Here is a 23,871-nt window from a genome sequence, read left to right on the forward strand (position 1 = left end):
GTTTACTTTAGATTTATATAATCAAAAATGAGAGCCAAGTCAATGCACTTTTAGAGAATAGTGTCTGAAAAATTCAAAGTGAAAAACTAACAACGTCCTCTTGATTGAGGCAGATAAAAGTGGAAAGTGGTAATTTGAGAAGGGGCAATGTGCCAGAACAAAGACTGGCTTATACTTTTAAAAGCTACAGCTGAAAACCTTGAGTGCACCCAGCAGAAGAGTGTGTAAAATGGCTGTCAAGGTATTGTGGGTGTCGCAGTTAGAGTGGCAAATACATTGATTTTTTGGTTCAGTGGCCGAACCAAAGTATCTGTAAAACAATTCAGTTTGTTGTGGTTTGGTTTTTTTTCCCTCGACAAGATGAAAAAATGTTGTTTTAAATGAACATTTCATTTTGAACAAGTTAATTCGAAACATGTCAGCATGGTTTATTTTGACATTTTCTAGACAAACCATTTAGATCTTGCAAAAAAAATTTTATTTGGGGGGTTTTTTCGACCAAACCAAATTGCCAAAATCAACCCAAATTTGCAAATACTTTCACTGCCCCCAAAATGCAGTTTTGACACATTCACCACAATTTTTTGGTGCAGTTCTATTCACAACACTTGGGGCCAGCTGGTGTAAATCGGCTTACTCCCACTGACTTCAGTGGGGCTACACCAATTTCCATAAGCCAAGGATATGGCCCTTCATGTCCAAGCGGTAAATTGTAACATTGTCAAAGAAACATCATAAAACGATATATTAGTAATTAAAACAAAGATGGCGGTTTATTTATAAAATGATCTTCCCAGCAGCAATACAATGAGGCAGATTTGCAAGGTTACTGTACAAAATAATTGACACACCAGATTTGCGTAACTGGGTCATGCTTACTTTATTCTGTATGACTCATATTGTACAAAAAGAAAATGAACGTTAAGGAATACACTAATTGACTGTGACTGTTTAACCCATCAAAAGTTTATTTAATGAAATACTAATACTTTCTTCGGTCCTTTGAATCTCAGCGATCCATTCCATAACCTGACTGGGTCACAATAGTAAGCTGAACTATATAAGAAAACAGTTCAGTGGGAAGCCTGCTTGAACCATATTTTAACACAGTTCACAAATACTGTTCCATTCTGAGCACAGGGCCTTTCAATCACATAAATCCTGCTTTAAAGGCTTAAGTAGGACTTAAAGCCTTATTACAGGCCCTCTGGCCAGTGGTGAATTTCACCTGCAGAATGCATTGGTGTCCAATATATGTAATGATCTTCATCTGAAAGAGCAGAGGGACTAAAAACAGAAACAAAAAATTCCAAGAAATATTCCTAATTTAACAGTGTATTATTCAAAATGTCCTTACGATTAAATCACTGTCAGAAAATATAGTCATTCAAATAATTAATATTGACTTTGTGCTAAATAGAAGATAAGTAACTCCAATTCAGAGGTCAGAAAAATACAAAAGCCGAATTGCATTTTGCTGAATTTAACTAGCTCTGCAGATGTCTACCTTTTTATTGGCTTAGTTTACAAAAACAATTCTGTATATTTCTGATCCATTGGCTTACAGTTTAGTTTGATTCATCTGTCAAATATGTGGTGTGAAAAAAAGATGAGCATATGGACAGTCTGGAGTTTAACAGTATTTCTAGTTTTTAAAATGTGTACTAGCAACATATAAAACACCAGTGTTTTACTTAAAATATGAAATATCCTTTAAAAAATAATTTATAGTATATGCTGTCCTTGATTACTGTCACTCTCAATATCTCTTTTGGATTCATCCAGTTGGGTAAAGGACTCATTCTTTAGTTTTGGTGATATCATATGGTTTCCACCACTGTGCAAACTGCAACACTTTCTTCCTCTGATCATCAAAGTTCTCTCTAATTCCTTTTTTCCATAGCCTTGGTTCCAAGTCCAGCATGCCACCAATGATTTCCTTTGCAAGTATAAAAGAGAAAATAAAGAAAAAGGCTGAATGGTTGTATGACTGCACTTAAAGCTATTTTGCAATCACATTTAAGAATATGTATGTTTTCAGGTTATGGTAATATCTTCTGTCACTATTTTCCTCATATGTCACTCACCCACCTTCTCTCTCTAATATCCTGGGACCAAGGGCCAGCCTTACGGGTGGGTGCCATGGTCAAGAGGCAAGGAGTGGTATGGGCCTGGGGTGCGAGGCCATGGAAGGGAGCTCAGGGCAATGGGGGACAGGGAGGGTCAGCAGAGCCTGGAGGCAATGGGTGGGGAGCCTGGGGAAGCAGTGAGGCCTGGGGGCAATGGGAAGGGGAGCCTGGATGGGAAGTCCAGGGAGGAAGGAGGGACAGAGGTGACTGGGGGGAGGGGAGCCTAGGAAGGCAATGGGGGCCAGTGCGCCAAAATACAAGTTTGCTCAGGGCACCATTTTCCTTAAGTCTGCCCCTGCTGGGACTGACATGGCTACAACAACACTACATAGTCAAGGATGAAAGAATAGAAAGGCTGAATGTAGCTAAATAGAACATTTTAAGAAATTAAATTCTGAAACCCTTAAACTCTCCAAAACTAGACTGCAAAATGGAAAAAATTCAGCTTGTCAGGTGAGTGACTCAGCCAACAACTTCTCAGATACAGCATTGAAATGCACTCTGCAAGGATCATACCACTCTAGGGCTATATGGGTGTATTAGTAAGTTTGTGATTTAAGTAGACAAAAGCCCAGAAATTCACAGGCTCCCCGACTCTGTTCATAGCAATATTTGAAAAAAGATTAAATTATTCCCCAAGTCCACTTATTGTCTGGTTTTTCATTACTGATTCTTCCAAGAAATTATTACTGTGGCTTAATAAAAAATGTAAGCTTTTATTGCAATTCGTAGTTTATGCAATAAATTCTCAGCATACACATGCAGGGATTTAACCACATAACTCCTAGTAATATTATCAGTTATGTGAGACAGAAATAGCATATATGGGAGTACAGATGTTATACAAACTTGAATTCTTTTTATTTCTTAAATGAATTTCATCTTGAAAGGTTCTTAAAGAAATTTTTCTCTATCAAGATGAAACTTTCAAAAGACAAGCTGTTTGACTTATAGCCTAGCTCCCAAATATAAAGATTACTAAATTGTCTTGTTTGTGAGAAGAACGACGACATCTGGTCGTGAATTAGTTTTGCTGATGGATGAATGCTGAGTGGCTTGTTGTTGCTAGGTCTTCTCAATTAGTTAGTTTGATAGGATTTTGGATAGACTCTTCTGTAACACAATGTCATCTCAAGACCTTTCACCTGGACAAAGCCATGTCAACCTCCTCAAAAATGGTTTTGTGTTCTGTATTCTTGATATTTTGACAGTCTCTGTGGTATGCAAAAACTGAATATTTTGTAATTGCTGGCTTAAGTGCGACTTTTCCCAAAAGTGAGACTAGCTGAGGAAGGTCTAACTCAAATCTGATGGGACCAAGTTCATAGAATCATAGAATATCAGGATTGGAAGGGACCTCAGGAGGTCATCTAGTCCAACCCCCTGCTCAAAGCAGGACCAATCCCCAATTTTTGCCCCAGATCCCTAAATGGCCCCCTCCAGGATTGAACTCACAACCCTGGGTTTAGCAGGCCAATGCTCAAACCATTGAGCTATCCCTCCGCTCCCAGTTGCATGTCTCCAGGGTAGCCTCACATTTAATTTGCTCAAAGAGCTTGGAGGGAGACTCTCTGCAAGATAGAGTGAGTGAAGCTCGCCTTTCGGGTCACCGAGCCACCTGAGGGAAGATTCACATTCTAGAAATTCTGACGTGGATCACCTCAAGGAGAGGAAATCAAGAAATCAACCGACGGGCTACGCCAGCCTTTGGCCAATCTCCAGGCCTGAAGGCATGCTAGAGAGAAGTGCTGTGCCAGCAAGATCACCATCTGGCCCTTGACTGCAGTTTCATCTCCTACTCCATGAGAATCTAGAAGGCTCAGAGAGCTGAAGACTTTGTGAACCCCCATTATCTTAAGTATCTTAGTTCTAAAAAACTTTAATGGTCACATGTAAATTTGGGTGCTAAACTATCTAATTTCCGCTTATCTAAGTATTATAATACAGACTAACAAAATATTTTTGTAGGGAGTTTGGAGAGTAAACCAGTAGCCACCACGCAAGAATTGAAATCTAATCAGGAAGCTTTGTAAATTGGTTTGTAGGTTGTTGTTTTAACATGAGATAATTTAGTGTCAGTATCAAAATATCAACCAGGTCCCACTTATAGATTCAACTGACTTGGGTGAAATTCTTTTGGTGGAGTTACAATCAAATGGACAGCCACCTCCTTCGAATTTATAAGGATTATTTGTTGTATTAATCTGATAAATGAAGTAATCTGATTATTTGAATCCACTTCAATATTGAGACTAACTTGTTGATTTGACCTTGATTTGATAGTTGCACTGTGTTAGTCTTGGTTTAGTTTAGTATTATGAATAAGGCTAAGATTTTGTGATGGTAATTTTTGTCATAGTAATTTCATAGACAGGTCACGGGCAGTAAACAAAAATTCACAGAGGACCATGACCTGTCCATGACTTTTACTAAAAATAACCCTGACAAAATGAGGAGTGGGGGCGTCCAGCACCCACCGCTGCTGCCGCTCACAGCAGCTGGGAGCTCCAGGACAGGTGGCTGGGAGTTGCTGGGGCCCCCTGCTCCAGTTTGGAAGTTCAGGGGCATACCTGCCATTACTCAAACCTTCGGGGGTTGCCTTCCACCCACGGTGGCTGGGCGCTCCAGGGGCCACCTGACGTCCCAAACAGCTGGGCGGTCCAGGGGCTGCCTGTGGCGGCTCGGACCTGCGGGGGTCCCTGCTATGGCTCAGAGCTCTGGCGGCTTGGAGCTCCGGGCAGGCATCTGGAAACTGCAGGGCCCCCAACTGCCCTCAGGGGCTCAGAGCTCTGAGGCTGGCAGCTGCAGGGCCCTCACTGGCTGACAGCTCCAGCCCCGAGTCTGAAGCAGAAAATGTCACAGAGGTCTCTGGAAGTCACAGATTCCATGACCTCCGTGACATAACCATACCCTTCATTATGAACAGTAGGTTAGCTTTGGTGATGTGCACTCTTGCTTTTATTTTTGTTTAATAGTTTTAATAACATTTATAAAACTGATACTGAATCACACTTCTTTCAGTTAGCAATGTGGATCCAGAACCTTTGAGGATGAAGGTGGGTATCAGTCAGTCAGCCCAAAAGCCTGACAAGATCCTCCTCAATTAGCCTTTGGTTCTCACATATGTGACTTAAATCCCAATGCATTGCATAGAAAATCTACTACCATCTACTAAACTGTGATAAAGTATGTTAAAATAACTCAGTGTTGGTGATGTCTGATTTAATTACTAATACAAAAAATTCAATACATGACTGGTGCTTTGAACTTGTACATGTCAATACCTTTCCAAAATAATGAGGGAACTTGTGCTGATCTTCGATTACATGAGCAAAGCCTCCTTGAAGGCCGAAGTCCACAGAGAAGTAGGGCAAGCCTCTAGGAATCTAAATACATACGAAAAACATGCATTTTAGATATTTTAATAGACTGTATTTACAAAATAACTGCTGTTTTTAATTAAGCCGCCCCACAATTTATTAAAAGTGAAAGTTGTTTTTAAAATTGGCAGTCAGTACTAACACAGAAGAAATTTAGGCCCTGATCCTGCGAAGACTTAGGCAAGTCAATGGGACTAACAATGTAAGTGAAGTTAAATATGCCCGTATGTATTTGCAGGATCGGGGCCGTATAGGGTATATCTACGCAGCATTCTGGGGCGAGCCTCCAGCCCAGGTTGCCTGACTCGGGGTCGTGGGCTCCTGCTCGCACTTTAAAATTGCTATTATAGACAGCGCTTTGCAGTTGCAGATTGGGCTGTGGCTCAGGCTGTGACACCTTGGAAGGTGGGTGGGCTTCACAGCCCACGCTCCGGTACAAGCCACAATTTCAAAGCACTGTCTAGATCACTATTTTCAGAGTGCTAGCACAAGCCGCACTGGCCCAACTCTGACAAGCTGGGCTGGGAGGCTCGCTCCAAAGCGCTGCGTAGACCTATCCATATTGTACTGCATCTTTCTACAAGCTGCATCACAAAAATACGTTTTTACACAGTTAAATAATCCAGCTGCTGAGTTAAAAAAAAGGATACAGAAACTGGAAGAAGAGACGTTTGAAAATAGATGGAGAGATTATGACATGGAGTGATTCAGGAAAGTTGAATCCAGATGGCAGGAAATGCAGAGAAGAAGGTTATAACATCAAATGTGGTGAGATTGAAGGCATGGAGAGGAGACTGGCTTGGAGAGATATATGTATTAAGAGAGAACCATCAGCATCAGAGATTTCCTTACCTTCTGGACTATAGCTGTGTCAAGCATGGGGAAATTTAAGAAGCAGGACTGCACGTTAAATTATTGCAAGGGATGAGGAGTATGAAGTAGTAAAGACAAATGCCCCAGATTTTAGTCAGACGCCTTTATCGGTAGCCATTTTGATGCCCCGAAAAAAGAAATTTTTTAGAAAAAAACACAGGCAGGGATACAGTGCTGGAACGGCCCCACTACACAAGTCATGGAAATTATGGACTAGCCTGTTGAAGGGGAGATTTTCATAGTTTGCTGAGCTCGCCATGAATTGGCCAGCCAGCCAAGAGATACCGCTAAAAGAATTTTCATTGGGAGAAGAGGGAGAGGTGCCCTTGAAAGATTCATTAGTTGCTATGGTGTTACAAGTGGTAATTTATGAGTGATAACACTGTGTGACTTGTTTAATATGGCTTCAATATATAGTGTCCCTTACAGTATACAGGTCTATACTACTACATATATCAACTATCATTGCTTCATTAAATTTTCTTTAGCAGCCTGAACTATGTGGCTATTTCAATATTTGTGTTATTTTCCATTACAGCTAGAGATCCGTTTATTAGGAACCAAAATGAAAAGAAAAATTTTGATTAAAACGTTTGTTAAAATATAATAGCGAATTAAAAAAATGAATTATTCAATAGCTGACACATGGGATTATGTCGTCTGCTTATCAACAAAATCTGGAATGCTTTAAAAACCAGTGTTGACTTGACAAATCACATTTGCTCCTGTAAATTAAATTCTGACCTGCTGTTGTAGTAAACTTAGAGGTTATTTGTAACATGTGAAAAGAGATTAAAGGAAAAAATATGTTTCTCCCTTTTTCATAGCTTCTCTCATGTAACAGCACTGTGTGTGAATAGCACTGTTTTGCTTAGGTCATCAGCACATCTTGCCTCATGCACTAGAATAATGACCTCACTCTCATCTGGGGGGAGCTCACTGGCACACACTTTCTCTAGCCCTGCAGGAGGGTGTTTACCAGCAGCAAATAAGGCTGAAAGGGAAACTGAATAGGCAGCACCCATACAGAGGTGTGCACAAAAAGACAAAAGAGAGAGACACGTCGAGGGACATGATCGTTCCCCTCTATTCAACATTGGTGAGGCCTCATCTGGAGCACTGTGCCCAGTTTTGGGCACCACACTATAAGAAGGATGTGGAAAAATTGGAAAACGTCCAGCGGAGGACAACAAAAATGATTAGGGGACTGGGACACATGACTTATGAGGAGAGGCTGAGGGAACTGGGATTGTTTAGTCTGCAGAAGAGAAGAATGAGGGGGGATTTGATAGCTGATTTCAACTACCTGAAAGGAGGTTCCAAAGAGGGTGGATCTAGACTGTTCTCAGTGGTAGCTGATGACAGAACAAGGAATAATGGTCTCAAGTTGCAATGGGGGAGGTTTAGGTTAAACTTTTTCACTAGGAGGGTGGTGAAACACTGGAATGCGTTACCTAGGGAGGTGGTGGAATCTCCTTCCTTAGAAGTTTTTAAGGTCAGGCTTGACAAAGCCCTGGCTGGGATGATTTAGTTGGGGATTGGTCCTGCTTTGGGGATTGGTCCTGCTTTGAGCAGGGGGGTGGACTAGATGACCTCCTGAGGTCCCTTCGAACCCTGATATTCTATGATTCTATGAGAGTGGAAGAGGGAGACTTCTCAGGATGTTTGGTGTTCTTGTTTTCAAGCCTGCCTAAAAAACTTTCTAAACAAGATCAAGAGAGCAGAAAAAACCTGATTGTTTTAAAGACATTTTTAAAAAATGTTTAAGACAAATCATTTAAAGAGAGCTATTAGAAACTTGACTATTTGAATGCTGTACACAGTCCTGCACGGACGCCAATTTTAAAAAAAAAATCAAGTTGACAGTTGATTCTTAAAGCACCAATAACTAATGTGGGTAAGGTTGGTCTTTTAGTCTATGTTTAGGAGCCTTCTGTAGAACCTGTTTAAGTCTATGAAGACAGTGAGGGGGAGAACTTCTATATCTTGTCCTAATCCTGACCAAGACCTTTCCATTAATTCTCTTCCACATACTGGGTCAAATTCAGCTATGGGGTAAGCAGGCATAACTCTCATTGACTGCAGTGGAAACTGCACCCACCAGCAGCAGAGCTCAATATAGTCCACTATAACAAGAAGGAGCCCTAAACTGAAAACCGTAAACTCATTATGCTGTCTCTCATTATTGCTATGCAAATCAACAGCATGTATTTATATTTCAGTACTTACATGGATCAGGACTATACACAACTAAACCTGCAGTGTGGGTATGCTGACAAACTCTTCCTGAATTATTTTTAACTTAAATTTAAATTTGCTTTACAAATTGTTCTGGCACTGCACTCCCATAACTAATTTAGTGCTGTAGTTATCAAAGAGGAATAATATAAGAGGAGAAATGCCATGAGGGGGAAAGGAAAAACAAATTATGTTATGTTAGAAGCACTTATCCTTGAAATTTAGGTTTGTATCTAGAAAATGAAACAAAGCTTTGATATATTGGTTCTGATGGTCTTGAAACAGGTATGCTTTCTAGTAACATTTCCTCATCTTCATGGCTTAAGGAAATGGAAACAATGCTAAATAACAAAAGAGGATGCACCAAGTCCCTAGTATTCCCTTGCTGCATGTGGAAGCAACAATGAAGAAATCCTGTGGAAACAGGATGACGGATGGAATGGAGTTTGTACTAAGGAACAGAACTAAGTAGCATCCGATCACCACAGAGCTACCGCCATGAAAACTACTCAGGAGCTGAAGGTTCTGTGTTGAAAAGTACTTTGTTCACATTTATAGAAGATCGGACTTTTATCTCCTGCTCTTCAAGTAAAACTTCACTCCCAGAATTGATATCCTCATCCTTTTATAAGCCTTTGTCCTGCCACACTCCCATCTCCACAATGATCTGGGTTTTCTCTCTGACTTTAGATTGCAAAACCCTTTGGGAGTAGGTAGGAACCTTTTTTTATATTTGCTTGTTATTCACACTATAATAATAAGTGTTATATATGTATGTGTGTATATATATATATATATATATATATATATATGTATGTGTATATATATATATATATACACACACACACACACGCACACACACACTAAAATTAACACTTATTATAGGGTGAATAACAAGCAAATATAAAAAAGGTCAACAACTTATACATATACACACTACTTGCGTGTGTGTGTGTATATATATACATATATATACACATATATATACATACACACACACGCAAGTTGTGTGTATATGTATAAGTTGTTGACCTTTTTTATATTTGCTTGTTATTCACCCTATAATAAGTGTTAATTTTAGAGTGTGTGTGTGTGTGTGTGTGTATATATATATATATATATATATATACACATACATATATAAGACTTATTATTATAGTGTGAATAACAAGCAAATATAAAAAAGGTCAACAACTTATACATATACACACACAACTTGCGTGTGTGTGTGTGTATATACATATAATGAAACAAGGAACATCTTGGGTCCTTGTACTTATTTTGTAGAGTGCCTACATAAATTCATCAGTTCATCTTTTGTTGCACCATATTTTTGGAACTTGTAATCTTTACTTAGAAGAAAATATGTAACTTTTTTTAATGAGCCCTCAATACCTCATTACAAGTTATCAATACATAAAATATGAGGGTGTTTCCATGGCTAAAAACAAAAAACAGTGGGTGGAGACAACATAAACTACTATAATGACCTCTTGAGACCTGCCCCATCAGGGAGATCAGTGTTTCTAGGAATAATATAGCTCTTTTGACATGCAGATGTAGGCATAGTAACTCCCACAAGATACCATAAGGCCTACTGTGATACATAATAGAAAAAAAGTTGTTGACCAGAACAAAGCAGTATGCTCTGCACTACAATATCAAAAATGAAAAGTAGGTCCTTGTACCTAGAGTTTTAGAACCTACCGGCTATGGCATTGATTTTGGGATGTTGGAGTAGAGAATTCTAAAAATCCTGGGTTTTGATAGCTGCCAAAAGAAATTATCTAAAAAACCTGTAACTAGAGCTATAAGGAGAGTTAGTACTGTAGGCTATGAGAAATTAGAAATGGAAACATTTATTTGGATTTACTTGAATTGGGAAAATTCAGTGCAATTAGTGGTTGGCTTCCAGGAGTCTATATTTGTTGTACTTTCTGGTGTCTAGGATAAGAAAACCAGAACACTGAAGGTGAAATGACATTAAGTTATGATTCATATAGTGTCATTGGCATGAATGATGCTTTACCAAAAAAAAAAAAAAAAAAATTACAAGGTTCCTGACTCAAAGAGCTTTCAAGCTAAGGGCTAGATTGTGTCCCAAGGCACAGCCCTGAGTCAGGGCCAAATGATCTACTTTAGCACAACCAGAAATTATGGATTTGGCACAGGGGTGCTGGAACTAGGCGCACTGGGGGTGAGGTAGCACCCTCTGGCTTGGTGTCCATCATATACAGCGTTTACCGTTTTGTACAATGGCTTTCAGCACCCGCACTATAAAAATTGTTCCCAATGCCACTGGTTTGGCACAGCAATTACTAGGTGAAATTATATGGCTTGTGTTATATAAACAATTGATTAAACAATAAATTTGTAAGCACCTAGAAGATAATAGGGTTATAAGGAATAGGCAGCAGAGATTTATCAAGAACAAATCATGCCAAACCAACCTAATTTCCTTCTTTGACAGGGTTGCTGGCCTAGTGGATATGGAAGCAGCAGCAGATGTGATATATTTTGATTTTGGTATGGCTTTTGACACAGTCCCACATGACATTCTCATAAGCAAACTAGGGAAATCTGGTCTAGATGAAATTAGTAAAAAGTGGGTGCACAACTGGTTGAAAGACCGTACTCAAAGAGTAGTTATCAATGGTTCGCTGTCAAACGGAGAGGGCTTATCTAGTGAGGTCCCACAGCAGTCTGTCCTGGGTCTAGTACTATGCAATACTTTGATTACTTGGATCGTGGAGTGGAGAGTATGCTTATAAAATCTGTGAATGACACCAAGTTAGGAGGATCTGCAAACACTTTGGAGGATGGGACTAAAATTCAAAACAACCTTGCCAAAATGGAGAAATGGTCTAAATTGAACAAGACAGATATTTAATAAAGACATGTGCAAAGTACTTCACTTAAGAAGGAAAAATTAAATGCATAACTACAAAATGGGGAATAACTGGGTAGGCAGTAGTACTGATGAAAAAGATCTGCTGGTGACAGTGGATCACAAATTGAATGAGTTACAAAAAAGGTTAATATCACTCTGGAGTTAACAAGAATGTTGTATGTCAGGCACAGGAGGCAGCTGTCCTGCTTTACTGAGCATTAACCAGACGGAGTAGTGTGTCCAATTCTGGTCACAACACTTTAGGAAAGATGTGGACAAACTGGAGAGAGACCAGAGGAGAGCAACAAAAATGATAAAAGGTTTAAACTGACCTATGACAAACTGTTAAAAAAACTAAGCATGTTTAGTCTTGAGAAAAGAAGACAGAGAGAACCTAATAACTCTCTTCAAATATGTTAAGGGAAGTTATCAAGAGGATGGTGATCAGTTGTTCTCCATGTCTACTAAAGTCAGGACAAGAACTAATAGGCTTAAACTGCAGCAAGGGAAATTTACGTTAGATATTAGGCTCTAAAAGCAGTTTATCTCTGGAAATGCTTCCAAAGGAGGTCGTGGAATCCCCATTGTGACATTGCACTCCATATGTTTTATGGAAATATGCTAATGAGTGTGAATATAATGTAACTGGAATATGCTTTATGCAAAAGGTCTCTTGTAAGGTATCATTACAAAGCTTATAATCTACTGAGTGTGTTCATCCTATTTGTATGTATGTATCATTCTTGTATCTGAAGCTAGAAATACAAAGTATAACTCTGACGTACTATTGTAATTATGCAAAGTGTGGGCCATTGATGATCGTTTAGAATCTTGATGGCTCCCATTGACTAGGACAATTGGTTGTAAATGGTTTTGTTTACTTGCAAGCCTTCCTGTGTTCATGTAAGCCAGCTCAGGAAGAATGGTGGAATCCATCTTAAACCTGGTGCTTTTCCATTTAGAAGGAAGGGTGGGGATCCAGAGAGACAAAAGATTCCCGCCTTGTGCCATAGCTGTAAAAGGGGGTGGAAGAGAACAAATGGGGGTCCCAGTCATGAGAAAGCCCCTGCTTTTCACCTAAGATGTCTGCTGGAACTAACAAGGACTGTACCATGGGAAAGGATTGGGCCCAGACTAGGAAGGAGTCTAGTCTGTGAACGAAGCTTATTGGAACATCTCTCAGGCTGAGATTTACCTGTATTCAGTTCTTAATGTATTAGGCTTAGACCTGCGTGTTTTTGCTTTATTTTGTTTGGTGACTTACACTGTTTCTGTCTGTTATTACTTGAAACCATTTAAATCCTACTTTTTATACTTAATAAAATCACTTTTATTTATTAATTAACCCAGTGTAAGTGATTAATACCTAGGGGAGCAAACAGCTGTGCATATCTCTCTATCAGTGTTATAAAGGGTGGACAATTTATGAGTTTACCCTGTATAAGCTTTATACAGAGTAAAACGGATTTATTTGGGGTTTGGATCCCATTAGGGACTGGGTGTCTGGGTGCTGGAAATAGGTGACCTGCTGAGCAGTTTTTGGTTCTACTGCATTTGGTTCCGTCTATCCATTAACAATCTCCTGCTCAAAAGTGAGACTGCATTAATTTATTACAATAGACTCTTTCAATAAATAAAGCTGATTTTTGTCATTACCATTCTTCATAGTATACCATTAACTACTGGGAAAGATATATAACTAATCTAGCACAATATAGACACAATCAAACATAAGAACTTTAATCTAATGGGAAAAGAGCATGATCAGGATAACAAAAAAAACCTTAAAATTTATTCCTGACAAATTGAACATGTATATTCTCTTATACAAGACATCAAGAAGGAGGAAAATGTAATGGGGAGATAGAAGAAGCAAATCATCACAGCTAAAATCGCAGTTTATTAAAAAAAATTTTTAGACACTAGGCTCTAACGGACTTGATAAACTTTAGGGGTGTTTTGCCATTGACTTCAATAGGACCAGGATTTGACCCTACGTATACAGTGTACTGCCCTTTAAAGACATGTTACGCGTGGTCTATAGTTGATAAAGTGTGTTTAAATCAGGCTGAGCAAAATAAATATGCTGTTAGACATATCTGCTGAATAAACACAGATGGGATAAAGTAAAGAATTAACTTACCGTTGCAAGATCTGTTTTAGATTGTAAACTCTGTCAGTTGCAGTTGTCTAAAACATCATGCACACCTGTGGTTCTATCTAACTAATGTATAATACATGGTGGGTCGCTTAGATATAATAAAAAGGAAGAGAATCAAGATAAGGAGCCTGAATGACAGTCAGAAAGATGGAAACAATCAACCACTGCAAACAAAATCTACAATCTGTGGCAACCTTCCTGCAGTATGATGCCTCAAGAAACAAAGATCCTCAATTATCAGGGGGTAGCCATGTTAGTCTGTATCCACAAAAACAACAAGAAGTTCAGCGGCATCTTAAAGACTAACAGATTTATTTGGGCATAAGGTTTCGTGGGTAAAAAAACACTTCTTCATGCATCTGAACAAGTGTTTCTTTACCGAAGAAAGCTTATGCCCAAATAAAGATGTTAGTCTTTGAGGTGCCACCGAACTCCTTGTTGTTTTTAAAGATCCTCAATAAGATCACTGAGCAGACCCATTCTAAGAAATAAGGAGTTGGTAATACTAAGAGATGGATTATGAAATAAAAAGACAAATCAATGAATTTGATGACCTAAAATACCATGGCTTACTGAGACCACACAAAATCCATGGTATCAGCACAACAACAGGATAATAAAGAATATAAATGGCTTTTAACAAGAGAAGAGACAACTGCATTAAAGAAAATAGTAGTAAAGAGATAGGTGTTTTGTCAGGAATAGACAAGGTAACTAATGAAGCAGACAGAATACTTTATGAAACTAAGAAAGCTCTGGAAAGATTTAAGATCTAAGGAGGCTCAAGCCCTACAGTGAACTGACAGAAATGAAAATGTTAAAATTACTCAACTGTGTAACATTTCATGCTTGATACACTTTCCTCATTTAAAGGGACATCTTCAAGGTTGTTAGTCTAAAAACTGACCTGCCTCAAAAGTGGTCTAATGTTGAAGGTCTCATCTTCTGATTCCATCTTTTTCCACCCCGCACAAACTGATTGCTGCTGCCGAAACTATATATCTATCTTGAGAAGACATGCAACGTACCATTACATAGTAACACACAATAGATCCTGTGTGTTTCTAACAACATATTGCATGTGCATGTGGGCCAAAATTGCCCGGTGCAACCCAGGCTCAGGTCATGGATTTCGAACGGGTAACTTCAACAGGAGACTGCTGTCAAGGTAGGCCAGTTTTTAAACCTAAAAAGCCTGGCGCTATTCCTTTAATAACTACTCGATATAAAGATGCTGTACAGTACAATGCTGTACAAATAGATACATTATTTTTCTCTTCTTTTAAAAATAGGGTTGGTATTTATACCTGAAATCTCCAGTATGTACTGTAACAGGATAGTAGTCCATACTGGGCGCACACAAAATTATACCACCATTTTTCTAGCCCAGTAACCAACCTCCCTTAGGTTCTCCCCTCAGTTTTTTAAATTGTTTATAAGGATATGGTGCTAGGAATTGCCTGCAACCAGCAATTTGATCTCAGCTAGTACTTTGAGTCCAATCCAGTGCCTACTGGAATCAATGATAATCTTTTCATTGACTTAAATGTAAGTTGGATCAGGCCCCTAATACTCATCATGTCTTCATCATCTGTGTTTATTCCATGGGACTTGGCCCTCTCACCTAATTGGTCTCTCTCTCTCTTTCTGAGGTACACATTGATTTCGAGGTTGACTGATCATACGAACATTTCACGTTAAATGAGCTTCAGTACTTACAGACTTCCTGACATCCCTTGAAGAAAGATCAATCAACTTCTTGTTCATGGACCACTCTTCATCAGACTCCAGTATAGCTTTCTGTAAAAGCATTGTATCTAAATGTGAAAACAGACTCTCACACAGCAAAGCACAAAGTGTAACTTTTTTAATGTGATAAAGTAAATGATGAGGTATACTATGCAATGTGAATACCAATAATTTCTCTGCTAAGGAAGTAGCTTTATTTTTGGCAACATTTCTGCAATTTTCAGAACGTAAATATTTTATAGAAATAGTGGGCAATGTTCACATAGTCATTTAATTCCTTTTCTTTTACTTCTTTAGTTTTATAACCACAATCTAACTTTTGCCTAACAAATGATATTCAACAAGAACTTTCAATTTAATAGAGAATACAAAAGTCATAGGTCACACATTCCTATCACCATGCTTACTAAAAGCCACTTATAAGTTCATTAAATTTTACTGTTCTTTTCTGCAGTAGAATCCAACTTAGAAGGCTACTGGCATTCAAAGACTTATAATGCTACGTGTCTGCCCTCATAGTATGGGAATGGAATCCGCTGCACCTACATTTTAAATGTCAGTTGTGATGTATTTTAATAGTAGAAACACTTGTTATGTTCAAATAACTCTGTATTAGATCTTGTGCATTACATTCCTTTTATTGTTTAAAGGGAAAGAAAGGTTTAATAGCATCTAGTTTGATATTTAATGAAACCAAACAGGTGGAAAATTTCACATGTGGTGAAAGCAAGTTACTGTGTCTGCACTAGTCAGATTGACTGTTACATGTTGTTGGAAACAAAACAAAATGTAATTTCATTCCAGGGAAACTCAAAAAACCTCAAGAAGCAAGGCACTATCCATGTCTGCAAGCACAGAGGGCCCCATACGCTGTTTATTGCTATGGGAAGTCGATTCTGACAAGCCTATGGGGACCACCCCCTCTGGTCGGGGGGAAGAAGAGAGCACAGCCAGGCACTGGAGCTGCTACTATGTACATTCACTGACCATTGCTCCCCACAGAGCTGGGACACAGGCAGTGCGGAGGGTAAGGCAGCCGCTGAGCTGCAGCAGCAGATGTGGAGCACTCTGGCACTCTGCAGTGTGAAGTGGGAAAGCAGTGTTCCTTCCACACCTGCCCAGATGACCTCTCTAGTGCTGAGTCCACTTCCTCAGTCTGGGTACTGCGCATAGGGTTTGGCCCTAATGGAACACATAGATACATCTAAATGGTATAAATCCCCACATGTTAAAATGTTTGAAAATCCTTTTTTACTAACCTGCTAAGACCCATTTTGGGTTTTGAGTTTCTCCTGCAGGAATTAATGATATCGCAAACCCTTATAGCCCTGCAAGGAATTCAGCTTCTTGTGGAATCTAACAGAGTGTCAGATATTAGAACCCTGCACAGAGAAGAACAGCTCTTCCACCGGCTCACCTGTCTAAAGAGAGGTTCAAACCCTGCTATAGTTCCTGACGCGGGGTTAATAGGACACAGCTATTCTAACACCAAGGGTTATACCTTGATAGGCAAAAAAGATGTATTTTTCAACAGCTGTACTCAAGAAGTCAGAAATAAAAGGAATATGGGAAAGCCACTGAACTGACTGAAGATTAACCACTTTTTAAATACCTTAAAGTAGATGGGAGCCATATCCCCCAGTTCTTTTGGGAGAGGAATGCATTCATATACCATATGATATCGTTTCTTTATACTCATGTTTGTCTCCAGGAAGACACAATCCAATTCTTTAGATTCAAACATCTTTACCAAGGCCTTTCTGAACATCTGTAAGAGAAAAAGATTATAAATGGAAATGTTTAAAAACCCCCAAACTCTGGAACTAAAAGCTCCAGTCTCACTAACAACAACACTGCTGCATGGTATGGAGAAACTAACCCTAGGAATGAACAGCCAGAATGATTCAAAGACCCGAGACTACCACAACTGGACATGATCAAGTATACAGAGCACTGGACTAGGACTCAGGAGACCTCAATTCTCTTCCCAGTTTGGCCATTGGCCTTGCAGGGTAACCAGGGATGAGCCATTTCATCTCTTTATGCATCAGTTTCCCCATCTGTAAAATGGGGATAATGATATTGGTCTCCTTTGAAAAGCGCTTTGGGATCTACGGATGAAAATCACTCCATAAGAGTTGGGGATCACTATTCAACACTCTTAGCTAGCAACATGAGGGACAGAAATACATTTGCCTTGTAAACTAGTAATAAATTGGGAGGGGAGGTGGGAATTATCTTTCATTATGTGCTACAGGCCTGCCATTGGCATATCCCCTGCACTGCGGCTTGAAGGGGGCTTGTGTAGGGCTGTTTAAGGTGGCCCAATGCCGATGCCAGGGATGTTATTCCCTGGCCTGCTGCAGCGCTTTTACAACTCCTGTATACCATCGCAATTGCATACAGAGCCAGAGCTTGGGGGACAAACTCACTTCTTTTTTAAGACCGTACGATAGCAAGTGAAACTTTCTCTCGTCAGTCCAGTGACTAAACGTTTTACTGTTCAGATCTAGTCACATAAGATACTCTTAACTGATCCAGATACTTTTCAATGCTTGCTCTGGAATAGACAAATACTTTCCTTCATAGGTCTTATCCACACAGCTGCTTGCAATAGAATTTTTGTGTCTGTGGAGAGGAGTCAAGTAGATTCTCTAGTTTACCCCTTTCTCCATATTACATTTACTACCAAGACCTGGGACAAACGAGTTCCTTAGAGTGTGAAGCTGCAGAATGGCCTAATTCCTCCTTTTTTTTTTTTTATTAACCAAAAGCAGAAAAATGAAAAATAAAAATGAAACAGAAGTAGCTTAATGTTTTCCATCAAAAATCTGATGCCTCATCCTTTCAAAATACACAACTAGCACACTACAAATCACAAGAAGTTTCTGCCCAAATCCGTCAAACTACAAGGTTACATTTAGAAAGGAGCAGAATAAACTGTAAGCATGAGAAGGAGCCTCTCTTAATATTTTCGAACTCAGCTTTTTCATCCTTAACTAGCCCTAGAATTTTGATGTCAGGCTGAGTATCACCAGCAGATGATTGGATTCTTCCTCTCAGTTATTTTTTTCCTCTAGTGGATGACAGATGCCTGTAAAATTATTTTGAACATATTTGAATAAAGGCCGTGTGAAACTTCCCTCTCCCTTGGCTTCCCAGCTCATCCCTAATTCTCTATAAAGGCACAACTACCTTGTAGCTGCTGTGACAAGGCTACTGAGGCAGGCCAGGTGTTGCAAAATAAGAATATTGGTGTGAGGGTGTGCAAGTGGTAATGGTATTTAAAATAAATATCAGTATCTTCCCTTCCTTGGCCAATAGCTCCAAGGATTACACAATAATCACTGCTATTTGTTACATCATACCAAGTTTCTGAGTGAAAATTTAATGTAACAGTTGATGCCTTAGAAAACGCCACCTTCAGTGCCACCACATTGCTCCCTCTGCATTTGCATTAATGCCACATTCCTCCAAGGGAATTTAGGGGAGCATTAAACCAAAAACCAGGTGTGATACACTACTGTCTTACCGCTACAATCCAGCAATACTAAACACAGTACATTCCAAAAGCTCAAAGGATCTTCAGATACAGTTTATATTGAGTAACAGCCAGCCTGCCATTTCTTAGCGTACTCTTAGTATACTTAGTATGCTCTGTTTTTTCAAATTCTGAAAGGCCTAAAAAACCACCATATAACTCAAAACAAAAGTGAAAAACAGTTCCCAACAGCATACAACAGAGCATTTTAATAAATTACCATAGTATAAGCAAAGGTTTACACACTTTATATTTAAATGATTTTTATACTCACATTACTTTGGCTGCTGGACATGTGACAAATTAAATAGAAGGCCATCATAAGAAAAACTACCCAGCGATAATAATTAGCCAAAAGATGCGACTTGCAGAGCAATATGAACATCAATAAACTAGTTACAAAAATTTAAAATATAATCAAACTGCCCGGCCAGTTTATTTTATTTTTATGCTTCCCCCCAAACAATAGCAGTGTAAAATATTGCCTTTGGGTCAGAAAAGTTTGCTCAGTTGTAAAGTAAGGGTCTGGTCTTACTCTTACTGTAGTCAACTGGAATCTTTGCACTGAATTTAATTGGAGTTGGATCGAGCTCCAAAGCCCCTCTGGGTTTGATTCTTATATTATCCCAAACATTTTAACCCTCTCTATCATTGTATATTCCACAATTTACAATGAGAGGTGACCACACTGGTTGGGATAAAGAAATATTTTTTGTTCCATCGTTCAAATTGGACCTCCTTCCCCTTTTTAATATATTTTAAAAGTTGAACCTTTCCTCCACATTTATGCACAATTCTACACTCTGTAGTTCTCAATCAGTGGTGTCTAAACAGCAAGAAAGGCCTTTACCGTGGTATTTTTGTCCCATCCATAGAAAAGAATTACAAGAATGCCTTCTCTCTCAATGACAGGTTTCAGAGTAACAGCCGTGTTAGTCTGTCTTTGCAAAAAGAAAAGGAGTACTTGTGGCACCTTAGAGACTTACCAATTTATTTGAGCATGAGCCTTCGTGAGCTACAGCTCACTTCATCAGAATTTCCACGGTATGCATCCGATAAGTGAGCTGTAGCTCACGAAAGCTCATGCTCAAATAAATTGGTTAGTCTCTAAGGTGCCACAAGTACTCCTTTTCTTTCTTCTCTCTCAATATTTCCTGACAAAATTTCCAAATGGGACTGGCTAGTTTAGCTGAGATCTGGTTTAAGAATCCAAACCTTTAGGATTCTTACCTAGAACAATCCTTTTGAAGTTTACCTATCATTAAATTATAGTAACAGATGCAGTATTTTCTGCGCTCAAAACCAGGCAGTATAATATATAACAAATATAGAGGTACAATACATATTCTATCAGCACTGCACCTTTTAATGTTAGGACACTGATCCTATCAGATGTAGAATTCAGAAGCAGATTTAAAACTTATTTTATTTCCATTGGAGTTTTGCCAGAGTAAGGACAGCCAGGTTTGGCCCAGGGGTTTAAATCTGGTAGCAGGAAATGCCCACTTTTAAATTGTCTCTGCACTTTCTCTGGGCCCCAGATGGGAGAATACTGCTATGCAGTCCCAGAATTACTGAGTCTGTATAGTGTGTGTATGTATGTGGTGATTAAGATGACTCTGCTCTCATTCAGCCCCAGGCCAGTGAGCATCTGGAGAGTTCCTCCATTGGGTTACAGATTGATAGGCAAAAAAGTCATTGTATGGATGGTCATGAAAAACAAATAGCTGTGAATGCTGTAAAAGTCACTCCAGTGGGTCACTTGAATAAAAATTTTGGAATGCTTTTGCAGTAATTGCTCATTCCTAGTGTTGTACATCACTTTTATGTATAACAAACGCTCTCTCTTTTGCTATTCTGTATTATCCATTCACTGAACTGAAGACACCTATTCAGACCCAATTCAGTAGCATCTGCAAACTTGACACACTTGTTTTCACTGTAATCACCCTAGTGTTAAGACAAAAAATAAAATAGCAGCAATAGTTCTAACTACTACAGAACTCCATGGATAATCTCTTTGTAGCATGAAAAGGTTATATTTACAGGTAACCTTTGTTTCCTCTGCTGTAACACAAATACAATCTGTGGACCTATTGTTGCAAGGCCTGTACCCTGGGACTGGAGTTCTGATTTGCTGAAAGTGGAAAAAATAACTGTTTTAACCTGGCTCAATACCACTCCCTATAGTCACCAATCTGTTCTGAGTGGACCCAATCACTGGGACCCACATGCTTCCAAGCCAAATAGCTCTGGGTACAGTCTCATCACTGTTTTTAGCACTGGGGCCTTAGCTCACACCTCTTATCTCTTGGAACCACCCAGTTTTCCCTAGACCAGGGGGTCTCAAACTTCATTGCATCATGACCCCTTTTAACAACAAAAATTACTACACAACCCCAATGGGGGGGGTGGAGGGGGACCGAAGCCTGAGCCTGCCTGAGTCCTGCCTCCTGGGTGGGGGAGGGCCAAAGCCACTGCCCTGGGTGGGGGGGACCTGTAACCTGAGCACCGCTGCCCAGGGCTGACGTCCTCAGGCTTTGGCTTCGGCGGTTGGGCTCGGGCTTCCGCCTCGGACCTCACCAAATCTAAGCCAGCCCTGGCGACCCCATTAAAACAGGGTCACAACCCAACCACCGCCCTAGACCCTGAAACCAGTGTCTGAGACCTCCCAAGCTGCCTAGTTGCTTTCACATGATCTCCCAGAGCTCCATCAGGCTAAGAGCACTCCACTACTTGTTTAACCCCTTCTGGGACAACATGGCAGGTAAGCAAGGAACACAGGCTTAGCAAAGGAATTTCTTAACTACAGTCACTTTATTCTTAAAAAATACTCAAGAGTTACACATCTTTGAAAACAAAAAAAAACCCCGAGATGCACCTTCCCCATAGCTCAGTGGTTCTCAAACTTTTGTATTGGTGACCCCTTTCACACAGCAAACCGATGAGTGCGACCCCTGCCTTATAAATTAAAAACACTTCTTTTTATATTTAACACTATTATAAATGCTGGAAGCGAAGCAGGGTTTGGGGGTGGAGGCTGATAGCTTGCGACCCTCCCCATGTAATAACCTTGCGGCCCCCTAAGGGGTCACAACCCCCTGTGTTAGAACCTCTCTCTCTCCCTCTGTGAGTCTGAGGTTTGTCAGCATTTCAGCCTGGGAGAAGATCCCCCACCCCCGGTGGGCAAAAGGCATAACTGCAGCATCTCTCTGCCAGAATTTATTTTGTTTTACAGTATTTAAGTCCCCACATGGACACACTTAGTTTGCAGTAAGAGTGCCCTCAGGCCATTTACCTTAGTCACTTTAAAATGTATTAAGCTAAGGTGCAGAAATACACTTTTAACACAGTTAAGTGTCCACATAGAAAGCTAGTACAGAGTAATTAATGTGCTGTAAATTCATACCTTTAGTGCACACTAACTTCCCCATGTAGAAAAGCCCTAAAGTCTAAAATATATGTCCATTTATTCTCTTTCATCATTCTCAAATGTCCTCGTCTCATCTGTCCTTAATCAAGATATGTTCACCAGCTGTTCCAGAGATCACTCCTAAACTATTCAATTTCTCAGCATGCACCTTATTTCCAATAGCAGGATTATTGCATAACTACAGGCACATAGGGAATCATACTCCTTCCATAGCTGATATCAAACTAAATGTCTCTAGTTTTTCCTCCAAAAAAGTTTTTTAAAGCCATTTTGTGCTCTCACAAACTTTCTTCTGAACGTGTGAAAATGTTTAACAAAGCTTCTCCATTCCCCAACCCCCTAGTCATTTAGGGTTTTTTAAAAAGTATGTAAATTATCTAGATCTGATGAACTGCCAAGTTTAAGAGCCTCTAACCTTTTTATACCCCCACTGCTCCAATGCATTTCCAGATGTTGATTTGTAGACTAAAGCAAGGGTTTTCAACCTTTTTCTTTCTGAGGCTCCCCCAACATACTATAAAAATTCCACAGCCCATTTGTGCCACAAAAACTAGGTTTTTTGGGGTGGGGGGGTTGTTTTTTTTTTTTTGGTATATCCAATAGATTAAAAGCCAGGGCTGGAGTTAGGGAGTAGCAAGCAGGGCAATTGCCTGGGGCCCCATGCCACAGGGTGCCCCGTGAAGCTAAGTTGCACAGACTTTGGCTTCAGCCCCAGGCAGCTGAGCTCAGGCTTCAGCTTTCTGCTCTGGGCCCCTGCAAGTCTAACAGCAGCCCTGCTCTCTAGTTTATTTTGGTGGACCCCCAAGGGGTCGCTGACCCCTGGTTGAGAACCGCTGGACTAAAGAAAGAAAAATAAGAGGGATTTTCTATGTTTGTTTCCTGACTTGCCACTATTTCCTGAAAATACACAAGCTTTTATTTAGCTATTACACATACTATAATATATATAGTTATAGTTATTGTTAGCGGAGTTACTCTGTTTTGCAGTATTTAACACCCATATACTTTTTATCCATGTCCACGTCCTTTAAATCGCTATCCAGTCATTAGATCACTGTTCTCCCTTTACAATTTTGATTTTTTTCAACATATGCTATAACTTTTGCTCTATTTTTTCCCCTATTGCCACGTTGATTTTACTTCCTATTTGAGATTTAATTTTTCAAGGAAAAATACTGTATGAAGCAGGATTTCTTTCCTTTCCTTCCCTGTTTAGCAAGAGTACAATTTAATGTCCGACACTATGGCTGAATTACCTCATCTTTGTCCAATTCCATTCTCAAACTATTTTTTCTTTGCCAATATGCAATTTTTTTTTTTAAGTCAACTATTGTTTTTTGTTCATACTCACTAATGTATTGCAGAGCTGACATTTACCCCCCTCTAATGTATCACATGTAATTGCATTCCTAATCTGAATGTGCAATTACTATGATTGCATACACAAATCAGGTCATTCTACACGTCAAGGACTAAT

At 39.5% G+C, this 23,871-nt stretch overlaps 1 protein-coding gene across 1 annotated transcript in view; it reads right to left on the reverse strand.

Annotated features, from left to right (window-relative positions):
- Positions 1-747: 747 nt before the first annotated feature.
- The window catches only part of CWF19L2 (CWF19 like cell cycle control factor 2), a 168,712-nt gene continuing 145,588 nt past the window's right edge, over positions 748-23,871 (reverse strand). The window contains exons 15-18 of the mRNA XM_048844425.2: positions 17,033-17,188; positions 15,391-15,471; positions 5,414-5,515; positions 748-1,939 (exon numbers count right to left, since the gene is read on the reverse strand). Of these exons, the coding sequence (XP_048700382.1) occupies positions 1,799-1,939; positions 5,414-5,515; positions 15,391-15,471; positions 17,033-17,188 (480 nt within the window). The 3' untranslated portion in view covers positions 748-1,798. The remainder of the gene's footprint in view (positions 1,940-5,413; positions 5,516-15,390; positions 15,472-17,032; positions 17,189-23,871) is intronic.

This window comes from Caretta caretta, chromosome 1 (genome assembly GCF_965140235.1).
Source record: "Caretta caretta isolate rCarCar2 chromosome 1, rCarCar1.hap1, whole genome shotgun sequence".
Taxonomy (NCBI): Eukaryota; Metazoa; Chordata; order Testudines; family Cheloniidae; genus Caretta; species Caretta caretta.